General features: G+C 50.2%; 1 protein-coding gene across 4 annotated transcripts in view; it reads right to left on the bottom strand.

The window, feature by feature from the left end:
- The window catches only part of LOC146063288 (nuclear RNA export factor 1-like), a 60,124-nt gene that overhangs the window by 23,672 nt on the left and 14,894 nt on the right, over nt 1–21,558 (bottom strand). For all 4 annotated transcript variants that reach the window (XM_083175541.1, XM_083175538.1, XM_083175539.1 and 1 more), the window contains exons 8-13: nt 19,228–19,297; nt 8,229–8,317; nt 7,970–8,077; nt 2,272–2,381; nt 1,474–1,510; nt 1,027–1,095 (exon numbers count right to left, since the gene is read on the bottom strand). In XM_083175541.1, the coding sequence (XP_083031667.1) occupies nt 1,027–1,095; nt 1,474–1,510; nt 2,272–2,381; nt 7,970–8,077; nt 8,229–8,317; nt 19,228–19,297 (483 nt within the window). The remainder of the gene's footprint in view (nt 1–1,026; nt 1,096–1,473; nt 1,511–2,271; nt 2,382–7,969; nt 8,078–8,228; nt 8,318–19,227; nt 19,298–21,558) is intronic.

The following is a 21,558-nucleotide window of genomic DNA, read 5'->3' on the forward strand; positions in this document are numbered from 1 at the left end:
GGAAATATAATTAGGAAATCTGCTCAGCAGTTATAGGGTTCAACTGGGGATCTTGCTTATCCAATGCAGTCTGCAAGCTGACTCTTCTGACCAAGGAACGTGCTTCCCACCAACACCATTAGTCAACTGGCAGCCTCAAGAGAGCAAAAGCTAAACTTTTCCTCAATAAGACAGCGCCTCCCAATGGCAGAGGATGGAATGGTAACTACAGCTGTCAAATATTTATATTCAATGATAACAGAGATCAAATTAATATCATTAACTGAATATCCTGAAGAGGAGAGTGAGAGTGGGCGCTCTACCTCGGTTGCCAGCTGCTAAGTCTGGTTTGTCCAAACCTAGGGTAAGTTAAATAACAAGAAGGTGACTAGCGCTCAGGCTATAACTTGATAACGGAGATGATATCTAGTGTGGTACAGCTTGCGTGTAAAGCAGGGTTATAAATAACAACAGTGTGCCAGTATAATGAAAGCAAAGGTGTTTATTGTCATTTAGTAAAAAATTACATCCAATGGTGGGGGGTGGGGGTGGTGAGGGATGGGAGCCCTCTATAGCAGGGGTGTGGGGGGCTGGTGGTGGCTGCAAGAGCCAGAGTCTCACAGGAGACCCTGTGAGACTCTGGACTCTGGCTCTTTCAGCCACCACCAGCCCCCCACACCCCTCCTATAGAGGGCTCCCATCCCTCACCACCCCCACCCCCCACCATTGGATGTCATTTTTTACTAAATGACAATAAACACCTTTGCTTTCATTATACTGGCACACTGTTGTTATTTATAACCCTGCTTTACACGCAAGCTGTACCACACTAGATATCATCTCCGTTATCAAGTTATAGCCTGAGCGCTAGTCACCTTCTTGTTATTGAATATCCTGAAGGGTAATTATATAGATTTTTGCTATTTTGGGACACTATTCCTTGTTATTGGACGTCATCTTATCCTAATCCACCAGATGTTATTTACAACCTGAACTATATCCACATTAGACCAGGGCTGGTTTTAGCTACATTGCATTGGGTAATACCTTTGGACTTGGCAGCATCTTGGGTTCTTCTTCCTCAAAAAATGCAGGGTGTGTAAAATTAAGTCCGTCCTAAAGAAAAAAGTAGACATGAGATCTGTCACCTGAGATGCAGGAGCCTAGTTGTGGTGATATGAGGGAGGTTACCGGTGGGTGACAGATCAGGGTGGTCTTGGTGAGGCAACACAAAGAAAGGTGTTGACAAAGGGATGAAGGGACATCCGAGCAACACAACAGGTGGGGGAACACAAGGGAAGGTGTGGGTGGAGGGGATGGGGCTAGGACATCCCAGCAGACACCATGGGTGAGGGAACACGAGGGAAGGTGTGGGCAGAGGGGATGGAGCAGGGACATACCAGTAGACACCAGCAGGGGAAAGAGAGGGTGACAGACAGACGGGGTTGGTTATCCCAGCAGACCCCACCCACCTAAGTGCCTATAGATACACACCAGCTTTTGGATTGTAGGAAAATGATAGGTGATCAAACTGTGAAAACAAACACAAGAAGGAAATCAGTCATCTGTATGTGACAAAGGGGGAACAATGCTACTGAATGCCACACAGTGACATTGCTGTATGTAAGATGGTATGTTATAGGCAGGCACAAGATGGGGAGAGGCTTTATTTGGTCAGAAACCTTGTTAGAAGAAACCTAAAAACCTAAATCAGACATGTCCAAACTATGGCCCTCCAGCTGTTATGAAACTACAAGTCCCATCATTCCTTGCCACAGATTTGCTATTGGGATGTGCTTAAACTATGGCACGGCATGCTGGGATGTGTAGTTTCACAACAGCTGGAGGGCCACAGTTTGGACATGTCTGACCTAAACAAATCTAGAGAAGAGAATACAAACTGCACACAGATAGATACAAGCTTGGTCAGGAATTTAACTCATGACCTCAGCACAGGGAGGTAGTAATGCTCACCACTACACTACCGCATAGCCATATAATCATACGGTATGTCGTAGAGCAGGGATGGGGAATCTTCGGCCCTCCAGCTGATGTTGAACTGCACATCCCAGCATGCCCTGCAACAGTTTTAGCATGGCCAAATAGCAAAACTGCAGCAGGGCATGCTGGGATGTGTAGTTTGACAACAGCTGGAGGGCCGAAGGTTCCCTATCCCTGTCGTAGAGGCATGTTAGGAATCTCTCATCAGAAGCCTTATACTGGCCCCGGTGAGGCACGTGCCCAGACATATGTTCCATGACACAGACAGGTAATTATAACATGCCCACTCACCTGTAATAAGCAGTGCAGCTTTCCACATACTCGTACAGTGGATTCCCCTCTAGCCACAGTTCCCTTAGCTCTAGGTTGTGGATGGGACTGAGCTCCTGGGTGTGGCAGATCTGCAACAGACACTACAATTACACACACACGCCGGGCGGACCCCATTCTACACTGGTGTTGGCCCCTGGGACTCCAAACACTCCAGGTTTTCCAGACCTCCTGAGGTTCTTCAAATATGTGTCAGCTAGTAAATGAGCTCTGCCCCAACCAGGAGATCGGAAAAACATGAACTGTCAGGGGTCCCTGAGATCAGAGTTTGGCCAACCCAGTTCTACACTAACCAATTACACAGGGGGCAATGGGTACCTTTGAGTGCCAACATCTCTGTGAGTTGTGAAAAATATCCGCTAAAAATGTCAGTTTCACTCAAATTTGTTATATAAATGCAAATTAATAATGTGTAAAGAAAGATTATATTTCCTGTATAAGGTAACACTACAGGTCGGTATGATGGATACAAATATTTACTTGGCAATTTTCACACCTATTTTGACAAATTCACATGGCACTTAAAGGGTTAATATAAACATATTCTTATAATCTATGTAAAATAGGTTTTCTAGCGTAACACAGGGCGCGACAAATCCTGGGCACCAGGTTTTTTGCCACAAGGGAGGAAGCATGATCTGGTTGTGGGCCAGCGTTGCCCTCCTAATAGAGCTCAGCACGGCAGCGATGCCCGACCACCCCACCTCCTAACAGAGCAGCACCTCACCCTATCGACCCCTGTTGCCTCACCACCTCTCAAGTAACCCCTGTTCACACCCCCCCATCACCTCACTCCCTCTTGCACCTTAGCACTGCTCCTCCAGCACCTTACCCTCTCTATTGCTCCCGTTACCTCACCCCCTCTCATCTAACCCCCTGTCACCTCTCCCTCCAACACCTTACACCGGCGGGTCAGCGGCAGTGTAAAGGGTGCCGGACGGCTACCCGACAGTCGGGATTCCGACAGTCAATACTCCGACGTCGGAATCCCGACTGCTCCCTCGTGGGGGTCCACAACCCCCATAGAGGGAGAATAAAATAGGTGGCGAGCGCAGCGAGCCCGCAAGGGGCTTCATTGCGCTCACCCCGCTGTGCAGTCGGGATTCCAACGTCTGAGTAATGACTGTCGGAATCCCGACTGTCGGTGATTTATACCACACCCTTTACACGGGACTTCTACCCAGGTCCTGACCTGGGTAGAACACGGCTAGGACCTGGGTAGAGGGTGGTGTAAATAGGTACGCCGTGTCATCCAACCCAGCTCCCATTTACATCAATGGGGGATATGCAACCTGCGGACCGCAGCATCCGCAGGTTGGACGGGGGGGCACAGACAGCCTGCGCTGCTGTCTGCTATACCCTGCAGACAGCAGCAGCGGCGGAGGTGAACGAATGTCTGTGTGCGGCATCCATTCACCTCCCGGACAAGGGCTGGGGGGTGCACGGGGGCTGAGGGCAGCCCAGCAGATTACCTTAGTGCTGGGCTTGCCCCCAGCGCAGCACTCCGGGTCCTGGCGGCGGCGCTTGGAGAGGACGTAATCTCCAAGCGGCTGGGGGGGATGTGGCAGTGGTGTAAATGGGAGCAAATGCCGGGTTGCACCCTGCTTGAAGCGAGGATCAAAAACACGGGTGCGACCCGGCGTTTTTGGTATAAAAGGGGTATTACTCATTCGCCCCCTGGCACATAACCGTATCACGTCTCCCCCTCTCGCTCCACCACCTCACGTCAGATTCCTACTCTCATCTCATTCCTCTCTCTCACTTCTCCCCCACCCTGTCTCTTTCTTCTTTTTGCTCTTGTGTGCTCTCACCAACCCCATTTGTCACCCTCTCTCTCTCCCCTGCTGCGCCCCCCCCCCCCACCTTGTCCCCTCTATTCCGCCTGCCCCCTCTCTTTCTCTCACGCCCGTCTCAACCCTTCATTATGGGCCCATTAATCATAAATCACTTGTTCGCTGGGAACAATCTTACTTACTCCACCTCCTGACAGATCAGCAGCAGCGCGGGCAGTGGTGGCCAACCACCCCTTTTTCCCTCCTTTTTTTGTGGGTGAGATATGGTGCCCATACATGGTACGTTTTGTACCGTGCGAGGCGATGCGCTCTCTGAGCATTGCAGGGTACAAAAAGTATTGCATCTAGTTCAAAACACACGCTGTTCTAGCACATTGCTTGCGTTTAGAACTATATGTGATGCAATCTAAATAAAAATGTACCGTGCACGAGCCAAGCAAGAGAGCGGACGCAAGGTGCGGGTGCTCCGTTGTAATCCGGCTAAATATCCTGACTACTGCTGTTTGGGCACCCCAGACCTGCTCCTACGTACCCTGTTGCTCCTCTGCACTTGTGGCGCTGGTTTGGAGCCTAGAGGTACCGTGGTGATTCGCCCGGCTTGGTGTGCGCTGTCCCCTGGACTCCTGTGTGCCGGTGAGCGGGCGCCATCTTGGAGGCTACGGCCTAAGAGACGCTTCCCCGCCGCCGCCCTGCTCTTTGTCCTGGGTGTCCCTGCTCTCCCTCTGCACCCGAGTTGCTAGCCGGTGCCCATTTGGAGGACTCAGCGCTCCTGTGGGGGATCCCCCGGCTTAGAGCGCCTTGCTGGGCTCTGGTGCGCATGCTGGCGGGCGCCATCTTGGGAGCTGCATCTGATGGTGTGCTTCCTCAGCCGCTGCCCTGCTGACACAAGCCTGCCGGCGACCGACTCCTGGACGGACAGGCAAGTGACATTCTGCTGCTGCTGCCGCCCATTGCGGCTTAACTGCAGTCCTGCGACATCCTGCCCTGCAAAGTCATCTGCTCCGGCTGCCTGCTGCGCTCCCTGGATCCTGATACACGCAGGGGGAGAAAACCCAGACGTGCCTCGTGGTAGTGAGGGGGAGGCCGTGCCCATCTTGACCTGGGGGGGCCCGGTATAACAGGCACCATTACATTTATTTTGGCTACACAGGCCTGGGACTGCCTACCTTTTATTATGTATGCAGCAGTATTGAATATGAGTCTGCACTCACAGTAGAAGGGACACATTACCTTTATAGTCACTGTTTTACAGAATTCCTACTAACTCACTGTTATCTGCGTTGCCATTGACAATCTGCACAGGTGCAGCTGTTCACTTATTAAAAAGGCTACAGTGCACAAGTATAATTTGACTATGTTCAACTGCTGTGTCTCTCTCTCTGACGTGCTGGTCGGGATTCCCGTCATTCTATAATCTCCTGTTTCACAATAGTGGTGAGGTTTGGCAGTGTGCTAGCCGCTGCCACATCGCTACTGACTTGCTGCTTAGATTGAACTTGGGTCACATCTTTCCAGCACTATGGAGAGCCATATACAACAAATCCTGTGTGCCATAACAGCCTCGACCAAGAGGCTTCTGCAGCTGTTTGACACTACTACACCAAGTTGCTTAGATGGGCAATGTAGTGATGGGACTGTCTTGGACTTACACTCAACGTCTGATTCTGTTAAGCTAACTACGCCTGCGGCTGAATATGCCTTCAGTTCTCCGATTTCTATGCCTGTGCCTATAGATGAGTCTCTATGCTGTTACTTTCCTGAATGTCCTGATGACGCCGCAGTCCCTTTAAAAATGACGGTGCTATCTTTTCTGATTGTACCTAATCCATACGAGCTGTTCACTATATGTGCTGAATACCCTTCTGTTTATTTTAATGCAAGGTGGGATCATGCTGCCTTTCTGACATTTTTCTTTGCCGATACAGAATATTGGCCAGATTATATTGGCCAGATTAGTGGAAATAGTCATACCTACCTACCTGACACACGCTGACACTTGGCCGGACTAAACTAAATGAATATGCTAAATATACTTGCCGAACTGAAGCAGAGCTTACATTCTGTTTCACCTATTTTTTCTTTTCTGGTATCTTATGTAATGCTTATCGCATTGTTTTTGTATCTGTTGGGTACAGAGGAGCCGCTGAAAGTAATTTGATCCTGCCTTAAAATTGCCCCTGTTAGGCATTCGTTTTATTTATCCTTCCTATATTTGGGTGGGGGGGGGGGGGGGGGGGGTTAGATAGATATAGTGTAGAGGGTAGTTGGGTTAGCAAGAGAGGTAGGTTATTTTTTGCATGGCTAGGTTAGCTACTATAGATATAGACCACTAGTCTGCCTTGTCCTGTAACCTATATTAGATAGTGGGGGGGATATCTTTAGGGATCCAGGTACGCCTAAGTTGGGGATGGGTTGTACAGGGTGGGGGGTTTTCTGGGCGGTTTGATTTGGGCTTATGGTTAAAAATACTACTTAGTACTATGCAATATTTAATTTGTAGGTCTCTGTCGGGATTTTGCACCTTGCTTATGTGTGTTATGTAATGAAAATGCAATAAAAACTACTTAATTAAAAAAAAAAATGTACCGTGCACATCGCACCGTGTATGGGGGCACCCTTAAGCTTGTCTGGCTCCTAGATTTTTTTTTTTTAAATGTGTCAAGCCCTGGCGTAACAGGTTTGTTCTACTTCAATTAGCGTTCTGTTTATAGCGCACTTTCTCCAATAGGACTCAAGGCGCTTTACAAACATCACAACATTGCACATAATACATAGGATTTGGGGAGTACAACAATAGATAAGTCACATAATACATAGGATTTGGGTAGTACAGCAGTAGATAAGTCACAAAGACATAACAGAAAGCCTTGAGGGCACAGTAGGCACAATGTAGTGTTGGTGCAGGCATTTTGGATTATAACTTCCATGAGTTGTGTATTTTACCCTAACAAGGTACCACAGGAGGCAGCCATCTTGGGCACACTGTGTAGGATTACCCTGGGTGGAATAGGTTACCCCTAAAAGAAATGACACAACATGGGGTGATTGCAGTGTAGAGTAGGGTCCCAATAAGACAGTCAGGTCTATGTATTTCTCATCCCATCTACAAGTGCACAGATGAGGCAGATGTGTTGGGTGCACCACGAAGATTACACTGTGGGAGGTGAGCCATATAAGGACCCAGTGCAGATATGGGAGAGCAGGTGCTTGTGTAGTAGTATGATATAGAATGTATGGAAACACCCTGCCCGCAGGGAAACCATCCAAGGCAACCAGCTTGGGGGGCGCTGCGTAGGTCACTGCTGGCAGGGTGTGAAATCAGTGGAGGTACACATTACAGGAAAGCGCACTGTGCAACAATGCCCCTCACCAGGACTGGAGCGCTGCCAAGATACCTCATGTCTGCACCAGGTGACGTGAGGAAAGGACAGTTCAACTGCTGCCCAGGGAGCCTCATGCACTGCCTACACCTGCCGGCTCCCAGCACCTGCAGCCAACATGGACAGCGCGGGGCAGATCATACTCACAGGATCATGGCAGCAAAACAAATAAAACATTTCAATGACATTGGCGATGGCAGCGTTATTGGAGCGAGGCCTCTTGTCTGATACATAGTGAGCCCGTGTGAGGGTATACACTGTTATGGATGGTGAATACAGAACAGTAAATATACAATATTAAACCCCAAATAACTTGTGTCAGTCATTGTCACGTCAACCCTTTGACCCAGTCTACTTTAACCACCGTCAACCTTTCATGCGTCGACAACGCAGGTAAACCATATTGGGTCAACGTAGTGACTGTCTACCTAGAGGATATAGATCTAGTATATCACTGACTGCAGCGGGGTCCCTTCCCGGACTCACCTGGTTGTAGGAGAGATTCAGGCTCTGCAGTTGGGGCGTCAGGACGAAGAGGTGGGAAAAGCAGCTGAGCCTTGACAGCTGGTTATAACTCAGGTCCAGAGACAGGAGCTGGGGGAAGGAAGGAAGAGGAAGGCTTTTAATTAGGGGGTGCATGGGGGGGAGGGGGGGTGACTAGGGTCGCAGGGGGAGCCCACAGAGGTTACTTCAATACTAGTGCAGCTGCTATTAATAGCGAATGAGACACAGAGAAATCTATTACCTGGGGGAAATCCTCGGAAATGATTTGCAGTATATGTTCTGTAGCCGACGGATTGCTGAGGGATAAATAGACGTTGGCAGATCGCAAACCTGTAATTAAAGTAGGCGATTATAATAGTGTAATTCCACATATACCCAGCCACAGATTCCTGTAGAACGTCATATATTGTTACCCATTAATGAAATATAACATATCAGTTGCTCAGCGGAGAGCACAGATCCCTGTTACACAACGCGGGACGTTACACAACTGGCGCAGAGATCCTCGTGTAACTATAAAACTGCGCAACACTACAACAAAATGACGCGCAATGTAAGTTTCTACAGAACGGACGATAAGTCAGACAAATCTATAAACTTGACACGGTAATGACACCACCATGGACATTCCCTGTATATCGTAGCAGCGCTTATAGGCAGGGAACCCGGAATACTAGGTTTAAAAGGCGCCACAAGGGTTCCATAACCCCGTAGAAGGGAAATCAAACAAAACAGCTAGGTACAGACTGATGCAGACCAATGCGCAGCAATTCATAAATACAAGGCCATATAAACACTGGCCAATCCAGTGCGAATACAGGCGCGTTGAAGCCTGCTCGGGGACGGCGGCTAACGTCAATGACACCAGCGCCCGCCTCGAATTTGGCCACTTCTGGACAAGAAAAGAGTCTGTTTAGTCTCATCTGCAACGGGAACAAAAGCATTAGATGGCAAGTAGCCATTGAATGTTTTTTTTGCCCATGCGGCCACGTGCAAGGGGATGTGTAAGCGCGGGCGTTTCGTCAGGGGTCGGGCAGTGTTTACCTACTCAATGGGCTGGTAACATATGCATCCTAGAGAACAGGCGTGAATCAGACCCTCAATGAGGGACTTAAAAATGTGTGGTCTGTGCAACGCCGGAAGCAGCTGCGTCCAAGCCACTCACACGGGACGCCGCGGTCAGACTGAAAAACTCCTCCTGCCATAGGGTGCCGGGTAGGAAACGCACCGTCTCAAAGACGCTGCAAGGGGGCAACCCAGTTAATTAAGAAATGAGTCGGCGCAATAGCGTAAGACTTGGGATCCGGCGTATATTGGGCGCATCTATAACACAGCAGAGATTAAATGAAAGGAATGAATAACACACTACACACAGCCGATGCAAGAATGCTCATGGGGACCGGGGAATTTTTTACTCTGCTTTTAAAAATAAACATCTTTCTCATCATTGGATGATGCGCGAATGTTCTTATGTTCTGGTTGTTTAATGCCGCCAAGCGGACAAGTGACGCAGTGAATCGCTCTTCAGATGATGTATGTTATACCCGAGCACCTGGTCGCAAAAGCAATTAACCTTTCATTATATCCTCAGAGACAAAATACTGAATTTTTTCAGCCGCCGTAAAAGCATGTAGGAAACAGGTATAATGGTGCGTCCGTGGAGCAATGTGCTACAGCAGCGTGCGTTCTCTTCTAGATGTGATGCAATTTAGTACAAAAAAGGACGTGCTGCACATACTTTTTGAGCGATGTGATGTGCACACTGCACGGGCAAAATGCACTGTATATGCGGCCCTTAAGGGCCTGATTCAGGTTAGATCGCTTCCCAGCGTATTTGCGCTTGGGGCCGATGGCGCAGATCTACGCATAGGCGAATATACACATGTGCAGGGCTGCTGTACAAACGCCTTCGGCGACTATCCCAGTAACCGAAGGCGCATAACCAATTACGCACACGTGCAGTGCTTCCACAAAAATAAATAAATTAGAATCAGGGGCCCAAGTTTCAGTTATACCCTTTTACACCCAAAACGCCGGGTTGCACCCAGCTTCAACCCGGGTGCGACCGGGCATTTGGTTCATTTAACACCAGTGGCTGCCCCTCCTGCACAACCCCCCCCGGCAGAGACGGTTCCCACGGCGCTTGGAGATTACATCATCTCCAAGCGCCGGGTCTGGCAATCGCCGCACACATTCAACCTCCTCCGCTGCCCTTCTGCTCCACAGGTGGTTTCTGTCCTCCCTGAGCTCGCCTTAGGACACCTGCATTACGGTTTGACAGGTGTACTGCCCCAGTCAAACTCCTCACCTGCCACTGTCCAACCTCTACCCAGGTCCTAGCCGCGTTCTACCCAGGTCAGGACCTGGATAGAAGCTTGACCCTTTTACACCACTGCTGACCTAGGTCTGACCCGCCGCTGACCCGGGTTTTTGCGGCGGTGTAAAAGGGGTATCACAGAGCCGACAGGGAGGTGTAAATATTAGGAATGCATTAAGGAATCAGCCCAAGTGTTTTATACCATAAGTCGCATGTGATCCAATCACAGTTCCCAGCATCAGGGCAGCTTTCTGCAGCAAGCTCAGCGACGCCCAGAAATCACATCATTAACCCTCTGAGTCCCAACGTTCCTGTGAGATATGTGCCAACTATTTGCTAAAAATTCCAGTGTCGGATCGAGGAACATGAATCACCTTAGTTATTGCCGGCAAATTATCTAAATTCAATTAATTTAAGTTTTTTTTAAAAACATTGCACCCAAAAAAAATAAAATAAACCGGTATAAGAGACACTGGCATTTTTAGCAGATATTTAGCAAATCTCTCACAGCAACTGCTGCTGGTTATAGAAATACAGAGGAACCCCAGCTCCCCCCCCCCCCCCGTTTGAGGACCATCTCAATAATCCCGCGGCTGGTTATAGCTGGGCGGGGGAACCCCATGCCGTTTTTTTTTTTTGTTTTTTTTATCATTTATTGAATTTTTCTATTTTATTACACAGAGAAGCCTGCAGGGATCTGACTGATCGATGGATCTGTGTCAGGCCTCAGCCAAATACACCTGGAAAATGAGGAGTATTTTCCAGTCGTATTTTCTGCCGAATTACCGGCCAAATTCAGTAGTATGGCAGAGATTATGGCTGATCCCGTGTTGGGAACGAGTATGACCGGGATCAGCAAAAATACAAATGGAGAACACAGCACATTCACTAAGCTGCCATATTTATGGTGCTGCGATTGCCCTGATGTCAGTGGCCCTCCCTTCCAATGCCCGGGCAGTGCCTGTGTTTTCACTGGCTTTGTGCGCATGTGCGGCTGACCGATAATCGGTCTGACTGTACATTTTCAGACCAACAGAAAGCGTCTGAATCGGCCCCATAGGTAGGGTAGCTACTAGCCTCTTCTACATAGCTTTAAATAGCCCTATTTAGGCCAGTCCCCCATTCACCCTGTAGTACAGCCTCCCCCCTAGCACCCTGTAGTACAGCCCCCCCTAGCACCCTGTAGTACAGCCCCCCCCCAGCACCCTGTAGTACAGCCTCCCCCCTAGCACCCTGTAGTACACCCCCACTAGCCCCTTGTAGTACACCCCCACTAGCCCCCTGTAGTACAGCACCCCTAGCACCCTGTAGTACACCCCCACTAGCCCCCTGTAGTACAGCCCCCCTAGCACCCTGTTGTACACACCCACTAGCCCCCTGTAGTACAGCCCCCCTAGCACCCTGTAGTACAGCCCCACTAGAACCCTGTAGTACAGCCCCCCTAGAACCCTGTAGTACAGCCCCCCTAGAACCCTGTAGTACAGCCCCCTGTAGTACAGCCCCACTAGCCCCCTGTAGTACAGCCTCCCCCCTAGCCCCCTGTAGTACAGCCCCCCTAGAACCCTGTAGTACAGCCCCCTGTAATACAGCCCCACTAGCCCCCTGTAGTACACCCCCACTAGCACCCTGTAGTACAGCCCCCCTAGAACCCTGTAGTACAGCCCCCCTAGAACCCTGTAGTACAGCCACACTAGCCCCCTGTAGTACAGCCCCACTAGAACCCTGTAGTACAGCCACACTAGCCCCCTGTAGTACAGCCACACTAGCCCCCTGTAGTACAGCCCCCCTAGCACCCTGTAGTACAGCCCCCCTAGCACCCTGTAGTACAGCCCCCCTAGCACCCTGTAGTACAGCCCCCCTAGCACCCTGTAGTACAGCCTCCCCCCTAGCCGCCTGTAGTACAGCTCCACTAGCCCCCTGTAGTACAGCCTCCCCCCTAGCCGCCTGTAGTACAGCTCCACTAGCCCCCTGTAGTACAGCCCCCCTAGCACCCTGTAGTAAAGCCCCACTAGCCCCCTGTAGTACACCCCCACTAGCCCCCTGTAGTACAGCCCCCCTTAGCCCCCTGTAGTACAGCCCCCTAGAACCCTGTAGTACACCCCCACTAGCCCCCTGTAGTACAGCCTCCCCCCTAGCACCCTGAAAAGAAATATATAATACAGCGCTTGGATTTGAATGAAAGAATTTACAATACTAATTAGAAGATTTTAATATACATTTAATGAATTAAATAAATCATACATTAATGCAAGAAAGTTTCAATCATGAAAAAGAGAATTCTCTTGAATAAATAAAATATATGATTAAAAGAATGAGTATAAGTATAAAAATGGAAATTGGTTCCAGCTAGCATGGATGGTTCATGGAGAGGATTGTTGTCATTTCCACTGCACCAATGAATATATAATTACCAGATAAGATGATTGAAGTCTCCTTGCTGGAGATGAGTTGATAATGTCCCAGTAAATTGCCCAGTGAATTGTCCAAAGTCTCTCAATCTGTAAGTAAGCAGGCTTTGTGGTATGTTAATACCTGGCTCTATCACTGCAGAGTGGTCTTGAATATGTGGGATCCAATGGAGAATTTGAACTGGTCCGGATTAAGTCTGGTATAGTCTCTCAATGGAGCAGGTTGGAGACGTAAAGAATGTGACTCCTCTCAAAGTGCCAGCTGGAGCAGGGGTGACGTGGCGAAACGCAACGCGTTTCGCCGTGTTCACGCGCCTTCATCAGGAGCCGAGAACGTGACTTGATATAAGAAATTGTATGGTACAAGTGTATGCAGTAAATTATTTTAAGATAAATTGCATGCAATTTAACATTCATGTACAAAATCTGACATGCAGGACTCCCAGGAAGCTCAAGGGAAATCTCATGCAATTTCAAGCCCCAGATACATTGTCCTAGTGTATGGCCACCTAATAGACACAGGGCAAGATTCACTAACGCTAGAAAGCAAGGTCATTTTATTTCCAGAACAAATCATGCAACTGAACTCATATGGTTTCTGTGCAGGGTAAATACTGGCTGCTTTTGCATGTAACCCACAGATATTGGGACAGCTTTATTTGTACACTGCAATTTAGATTTCAGTTTGAACACATCCCACCCAAATCTAACTCTCTCTGCACATGTTACACCTGCCCCGCCTGCAGTGCAGCATGGTTTTGCCCATTTGCATGTTGTTTTGCTTTGCTGACGACAAAGCTGAATCAGGCCATAATGCTGAATCACAGCGGGAACCAACACGTGTTGGGATGGATAGGGGCCGTTGCTAGCCTAACACAGAAAACAAAGGCTGGTCTTAGTGTTCCTTCTAGGAACAGGGGCGGGCAGGGCACCGCTGCACAGGGGCAGCGTCAAGGGGGCGTACCGGGCCCGCCGACGTCACTGTTCTGGGCAGTCCCAGGCCGTCGATGTCACAAAAAGGGCCCGGCTGCCGCCATCACTGAAGGGGACGGGCCTGGCTGCCCCGAAGGCACTGCACTGCCGGGGAAGCGCCGGGCATCGCTATCTACTGTGGCGCCGGGCTTCCCCGGTACCACCAGAGGAGTAGGAGGCAGGCTGTTTTAGCGGGGCGCTGCCAGAGGGGCAGGGCGCATTTTGCCCTTTAAAAATCGGGCAGGGTGCAGCGCCTCGCTAAAACAGCCTAGCGGGAACACTATGGTCTTAGACGCAAACTATAGATAGAAGACAGAAACGGTGGCAAGAGGCAGACTCGCGTTTCACCGGAATCCGCCAGCTGCTTCTATAGACTCGTTAGATGAAACAATGCAGCAGAGCAGCGTGAGTGAGCCCTAGGAACACTTTTCTAGCTGTAACTCCGGACACCTGTCTGGCACGGCCCTCGGGCTGGATTATGTTGTTCTGATGAGGGAACACTGTACAGCCCAAATGTGTTCTGTCGCATAGAGGTCCCTAGGACCAAAGCACACATGGTAGGAGCTGCACAATGCTCAGAGCCACAGTCCCTTCCTCATAATCCGGCTGTGCGGTACAGCAAGCTCTAGTACATCGGATAGACGCCTCGCTTCCAAAGCCTCCAGTGACCTCCAATGGTTATCCGTCACGCTGAAGGCAGGAAGCCAGACACACGTCAGGAAGATGAGACGGTATCAGCGACATAGCAGAGGCGGGGGATCAGAGCCAGCCCTGGCAGGACAACATGCACATAGTCACCCAGCCAGGGACTTAGCGCTGTGGGGCCTATTCACATTTCAGCAGCAATTACACTCACGTTACATGTACAGAACTAATATAAGATTGCACCTTCCATACTTTACAATGAGGCAGCATGCCGAAGGTGCAGTCTGAAAAAGGATGTATAAAGCCCATAGTAGTGGTAGTGCCTCTTATACACATAATGTGCCCAGTAACATCAGTGCCTTAACTAGACATATTGGTGCCCTGTTCCAGAAAAAAATAATTGGTGCCCCCCCCCCCCCCCCCCCACATACCCACTATAAACCAAGACAATGTGCACTGTAGGCACACTGCAAAAATTTACACCGTTATGCCACACCCCGTAATGTACAATACATATTATGCCACATACCGTAATGCCTAGTACCTATTATGCCAAATGCTGTAATGCATATTACATGTTATGCCACACACCATAATGCCCCTTGCATAATTATGCCACATGCCATAATGCCCATTACACCACACACCATAAGGTTTATTACATATTATGCCACATAAATGCCAATTACCTACATGCTCGTTGCCACGGGTTTCTTGCACAATGCCAGGAGTCACATGCTCATTGCCAGGGGATTAAATTACAGCAGGCACAGGCAGGTGCCATACCGGGGATCAGGATAGCAGTCGGAGGGCCAGAGTTAGGGATAGGCACAAGTGGCAGGGTTGGTCTATGGGAGGGAAGGTTAGGGGGCAGATTATGGACAAGACTACCTATGTAGTTAGTTCATGCCAAGATCTATTAAGTGTTGCCGACACGTCACTCCCTCTGACTTCCACTGTATGATTGCGGTTGATGTCCATATGTGTGGGGGGGGGGGGGGGGGGCACTCACTGTAGGGGGATTTCTGCAGCTGCTAATCTTTGCTGCTGTGATGGGAGCACGGAGTGTTTCAGTGTAAAGCGATTACTTCTTACGGTCGCATATTGCACCATATAAAGTATTGCACGTGTTTCTAAGCCTGAAAGGTAGCAAACCATAACCTGACATGAAGCTTTAATCATAGACTCTGATCACAAGCGATTCATATAAGAACAGCATTATTGCAGGCAATATGGATGTGACATATTACTTTCTAGCCACTAGATGGTGGCAAAATCCAGATATCAGTAATGACTTGATATAAGAAAACACACAGTGGGACACAGTGACATCATTTTCCACCAGTCTCTCTATTCCTCCAAACACAAAACCTGGCCAACACAGAGATTGTGTAACTTAGATATACAATCTATAATTTTTTTTTTTTTTTTTTTAAACGTAATTCTGATATTACTGAGCACATATCACCATTACCAGTGAGTTGCGGCGTAACATAGTTGGCAGCGTTTGGGGTGGCAGTTGGTGTGACTGCACTATTTGAATTTGGGACAGCGCTGCAGCACCACCCCTGGATCCGCCACTGCACGTCCCTAATTATGACTGCTCAGACCACATTTATTTACAAAAATACTGCATTTTATATCTTATGCTGCATTTCTCTTCCTTACTCGGAACCCAAGCCGCTTCTACTGGACACAAAAAGCATTTGCATCTTTGCTCACCGGCACCGCTTCTCTGTTACCCGTTGACGCATTAGAGTCGCACAGTTTGTGGACCCGCCATCAGTAGTGTATACCACCATCTACCCACGTATATGTGCCACTCAGGACAAGCGGAGGCTGGTCACCTAGACCGGGGTTGCACAGTTCGCATGCCAGTCGCTATGGCTACATGCTTCCAATCACAGACTGATACAGGTAATGCAGGTATTACACGGCTGTCTGGACATCAGGCATTGGGGGTAGGAACCGATATTTGATTACTATATCGCTGGACTTGTATAAATCAGCGTTATTGAACCCACTTGCTCTACAGTCTCAATGGAAACTACTGGGATATTTAAGGACCGCAACTCACCCTTAAGCACTTTCATCTGCTCCGATACATCTGCTGCTAGCATGCTTAAAGTAGCCGAATATTAATAATAAAAAATAAATTTTTGGTACTTGTTTCCTAGCACGGCCACACCGATTTACATCGGGGTGGTCGTGTCGGAAAAATCGGGTCGATCGCATCGCATGCGATTTGGTCGCATGCGATGCGATCGTCGCGACCGACCGATTTTGGACCCGATTTTTTTTTTTTAATTAAATGTAAATCGGGTCCCTGGGACCCGATTTTACATTGGATTCAATGTAAAATATTCCCAACCCCCCCAAATGTCACGGCGTACACCCCACCCCACGATAGACGCCAACCCGAAGCTTGGCGAGCGCAGCGAGCCCGCGAGGGGCGGCGGTGCGCGTCCTCCGACCTTTTCATTCCCCTACTATCCACGTCGGCGTGGAGTTGAGAATAGAATAGTGTGGCGAGCGCAGCGAGCCACCGAGCCCGAAGCGTGGCGAGCGCAGCGAGCCCCGCGAGGGGACGCGGATACCTTCACAGGTAAACGCGTCCCTTCGCGGACTTCACAGGTGTTCGCGTCGCCACGGACACCTGTGAAGCCCGCGAGGGGACGCGTATAACTGTGAAGGTATCCGCGTCCGCTCGCCACGCTTCGGGCTCGGTGGCTCGCTGCGCTCGCCACACTATTCTATTCTCAACTCCACGCCGACGTGGATAGTAGGGGAATGAAAAGGTCGGAGGACGCGCACCGTCGCCCCTCGCGGGCTCGCTGCGCTCGCCACGCTTCGGGTTGGCGTCTATCGTGGGGTGACGACGGGGACATCTATAATGTGAAATGGGTCATATTGGCCCATTTCACATTTTTTCACTATTTCAATGTCAAAAAATATTTTAACATTGAACCCGATGGAAAAATCGGGGGCATCGCGTCGTGACCATTGTTAATGGTCCCGACCGACGCGATGCCCCCGATATTTTACCTTTCCCGACACGATTTCAATGTTAAAATATTTTTTAACATTGAAGCCTATGGGGAAATCGCGGGCATCGCGTCGGGACCATTGTTAACGGTCCCGACCGACGCGATGCCCCCGATATTTTATCCTAGCCGGCTAAATGGACCTGATTTCAAAGGAAATCGGGTCCATCTTATGGATCGTGTACCTTAACTAAAGGTACACGATCCATAAGATATGTGGCCGTGCTAGGAAACAAGTACCAAATTTTTACTTACTTCTAGCACTCCCTCTTCTATTATGTGTCTTGTCTGTAGGGGCTGGACTGCATCCTGTGCGGAGCAGTTCCCAGAGTAAGGATTGGGTGATTTAGTCATCCAGCGCCAGGTGTACACACACTAACATTTGAGCAAATCACGTAAAAGCTGCCCACAGGAGAAGCAGACCTACGCCCGCAGCCGGCCGCCACACCTGGGCCCGCATCTGGCCGCCACACCTGGGCCCCCAGCCAGCCGCCACACCTGGGCCCCCAGCCAGCCGCCACACCTGGGCCCCCAGCCGGCCGCCACACCTGGGCCCCCAGCCGGCCGAACAGACCTACGCACGCAGCCGGTCCAGAGATATACGCCCAATCCTGAGTATTTGCCCCTGAGACTTGTTGATTGTCATAGCGACGCAGGTGCTTACAGGAACCTGCAGACACTTGAATTGATCCAGTATAAACGCAGTCACATCTTCACCAAATTCTGTCTCCGCAGAGCAGTCGCTAGGTGCTGTTCCCCCGCAGAGCAGTCGCTAGGTGCGGTTCCCCCGCAGAGCAGTCGCTAGGTGCGGTTCCCCCGCAGAGCAGTCGCTAGGTGCGGTTCCTCCGCAGAGCAGTCGCTAGGTCCGGTTCCCCCGCAGAGCAGTCGCTAGGTCCGGTTCCCCCGCAGAGCAGTCGCTAGGTGCGGTTCCCCCGCAGAGCAGTCGCTAGGTGCGGTTCCCCCGCAGAGCAGTCGCTAGGTCCGGTTCCCCCGCAGAGCAGTCGCTAGGTGCGGTTCCCCCGCAGAGCAGTCGCTAGGTCCGGTTCCTCCGCAGAGCAGTCGCTAGGTCCGGTTCCCCCGCAGAGCAGTCGCTAGGTGCGGTTCCCCCGCAGAGCAGTCGCTAGGTGCGGTTCCTCCGCAGAGCAGTCGCTAGGTCCGGTTCCCCCGCAGAGCAGTCGCTAGGTGCGGTTCCCCCGCAGAGCAGTCGCTAGGTCCGGTTCCCCCGCAGAGCAGTCGCTAGGTCCGGTTCCCCCGCAGAGCAGTCGCTAGGTGCGGTTCCCCCGCAGAGCAGTCGCTAGATGCGGTTCCCCCGCAGAGCAGTCGCTAGGTGCGGTTCCCCCTCAGAGCAGTCGCTAGGTGCGGTTCCCCCGCAGAGCAGTCGCTAGGTGCGGTTCCCCCGCAGAGCAGTCGCTAGGTCCGGTTCCCCCGCAGAGCAGTCGCTAGGTCCGGTTCCCCCGCAGAGCAGTCGCTAGGTCCGGTTCTGCTGCATAACCGGGGCGGAGTCGAGTTCTGCTTAAGCATGATTTAAACACTGACTTCCGGTGTGCCGGTTGTCACGTGTTTGTCCTTTTTTACTCCTATCCCTGATGTCCATTGAGATAATACATACCTCAGTTCCGTTCTAGGTCTATAGCGATACAATAGTGACCGCACCTCCATCCAGATTCATCCAGTAGTTTTTGCTTTTATGCCGGAACAAACAGCCAAAAACTCAGAAATAAATAATCGGCCCCTAGTTCGTACACGGTCCCTAGAAGTATATTTCTCCAATGTACAGACACCACCGTACAGCTTTATTATCTGTACAGATTACAGTAAGTCTATCAGTGTTACGTAGTAAGCTCTCAGTCCTACCTGGATCGTTAGACAGGTCGCTTAGATCCAAACTTTGCAGAGAACGGTTATATCTGTTCTGTAGACACATCTGCAATGTGACAGAGACACGTCACACGTACAGTACATACATACATACATACATACATACATACATACATACATACATGTACTCTCATTATGGACCCATTTATCAATAATCCGATCTGTGCACTGTATAAGTATTGGGTGTGTCCCATTATTGTGCAAGCATGTAACACAGAACCCCCGCAGGGACAGGAGCCCCTCAACGCAACGTGTTCAGGGTGGTTATGCGATTCACACACGTGTCGTCCGTCCATGCATTCGTGGAGGGTTTAGGACACTATGAAGGTGGACCACAAAAGGTTGACAGGGAGTAAGTTGACACATAAAATAGGTCGACATGGCTAAGGTCGACAGTCAAAAGGCGACATGACTTTTTCCCCAACAGCCAGTATTTCATATCCTACCATCCACTATGGCAGGGATGTTGAACTACACATCCCAGCATGCCCTGCTACAGTCTTGCTATTTGGCCATGCTAAAACTGTTGCAAAGCATGCTGGGATGTGTAGTTCAACAACTGGAGGGCCGAAGGTTCCCCATCCCTGCACTAGGGCGTAGAGTAAGAATATAATAGTGAGCCGAGTGCAGCTCGGTGTCCATGTCGCCTTACTTCGAAATTCAGGACAAAATTTTGACTTTCCCATTATCGACCTTCCAACCCTGTCAACCTATTTTATGTGTTGACATAAGCCCTGTCGGCCTTTAGTGGTCAACCTAATGTATGTCGACTTTTATTGTGTTGGCTCTATGACCCATACCCATTTAGGAGATATCTGCTGATGTCCCTGCTGCAGCTCGTAGCCGCATGCAAAATATTCAGCAGCCGCATCCCGCCCCGCGACCCAGCAAAATGCAGCTATAAACCTGCCCCCGACGGACTCCGCTGCCCGCCACTACGAGCTGTCCGACCCAAGGACCATGCTGCCTGCTGCACGGGGAGGGAGGTCCCAGGTCATGTGATTGGACGGCCAGCAGGTCTGATGTGCACGGGACCGTGCAATAGACCTGAGGGGACATCAAACTGAGCCGATTTCACTGCATGAACTTTGGAGAAACCACAGGTTACGGTGTCCGAGCGATAGGTCAAAAGTCAATAGGTCAACCACTATTGGTCAACATGCAATAAGTCTACAGTGGAAAAAAGGTAGACATACACTAGGTGGACATTGAGAAAACATTGACACAGCAAAAGGTCAAATGTTTTTCATGATTTTTTATTATTATTTTTAAAACTACTTGTTCTTACTTCATGATCCAAGTGGGCATAGAGGGTGCCGACATAACAGTGTGTCGACAGCAGGGAAACACCGTACCCAAGGGGCCGCACTACTAATACAGTAGCCATGTCAAAAGACAAAAATGTGAACATTGTGTGTTGACATTATCCTGTGTCGACCATTGCAATGTCGACCTTGTGCCAACTTTTCTCAATGTCAACCCAGTGCATGTTGACCTATTGGCTGTCGACCTAATAATCCATATGATAGATCAAGATACTGCAGATCGGATATACAGGGGAGGACGCCGAATTCACCTAGCGCCAACATTTATCATTCCCAAAATGGGGTATTGTGACCGCTGCTCCCAGGGAAGAAAGAGGCTGCCGGTAAAAAGAAAACGGGTATGGGTCATGGGGTTGACCCAATTTATGTCAACATGCATTGGGTCGACCACTGAAGGTCGACATGGCTTAGGTCAACACCTGAAATAGGTCAACACAAGCATTAGGTCGACAATAGCAAGATTGACAGTCAAAAAGTCAACATGAGTTTTTCACGTTATTTGTCCCAAATGTCGACATGGACACCAGCTAAGTGTACTGCGTCCCCTTGCATGACTCGCCATGCTTCGGGCACGGTCCCTCGCTACGCTCGGCGCACTATTTTATTCTCCCACCACGCCCTAGTGGATGGTAGGGTATCAAATACGGCCTGTTGGCACGACGGCCCCCTGATCCGCGCAGGCACACAGCGCGGCCCCCTGATCCGCGCGCGCGCACAGCGCGGCCCCCTGATCCGCGCGCGCGCACAGCGCGGCCCCCTGATCCGCGCGCGCGCACAGCGCGGCCCCTTGATCCGTGCGCGAGCACAGCGCGGCCCCCTGATCTGCGCCCGCGCACAGCGCGGCCTCCTGATCTGCGCACGGGCACAGCGCGGCCCCTGCGAATGGGCCGATGCATGAACATCAGGTTTGCGTAAATCTCTTCTTAGCCCATTAGAATACGAATCATATAAAGTCTGGCCTGACACTACAATAAATGTGAAT

The sequence above is a fragment of the Crinia signifera genome, chromosome 3 (assembly GCF_055691185.1).
Source record: "Crinia signifera chromosome 3, ASM5569118v1, whole genome shotgun sequence".
In the NCBI taxonomy this organism is placed as follows: domain Eukaryota; kingdom Metazoa; phylum Chordata; class Amphibia; order Anura; family Myobatrachidae; genus Crinia; species Crinia signifera.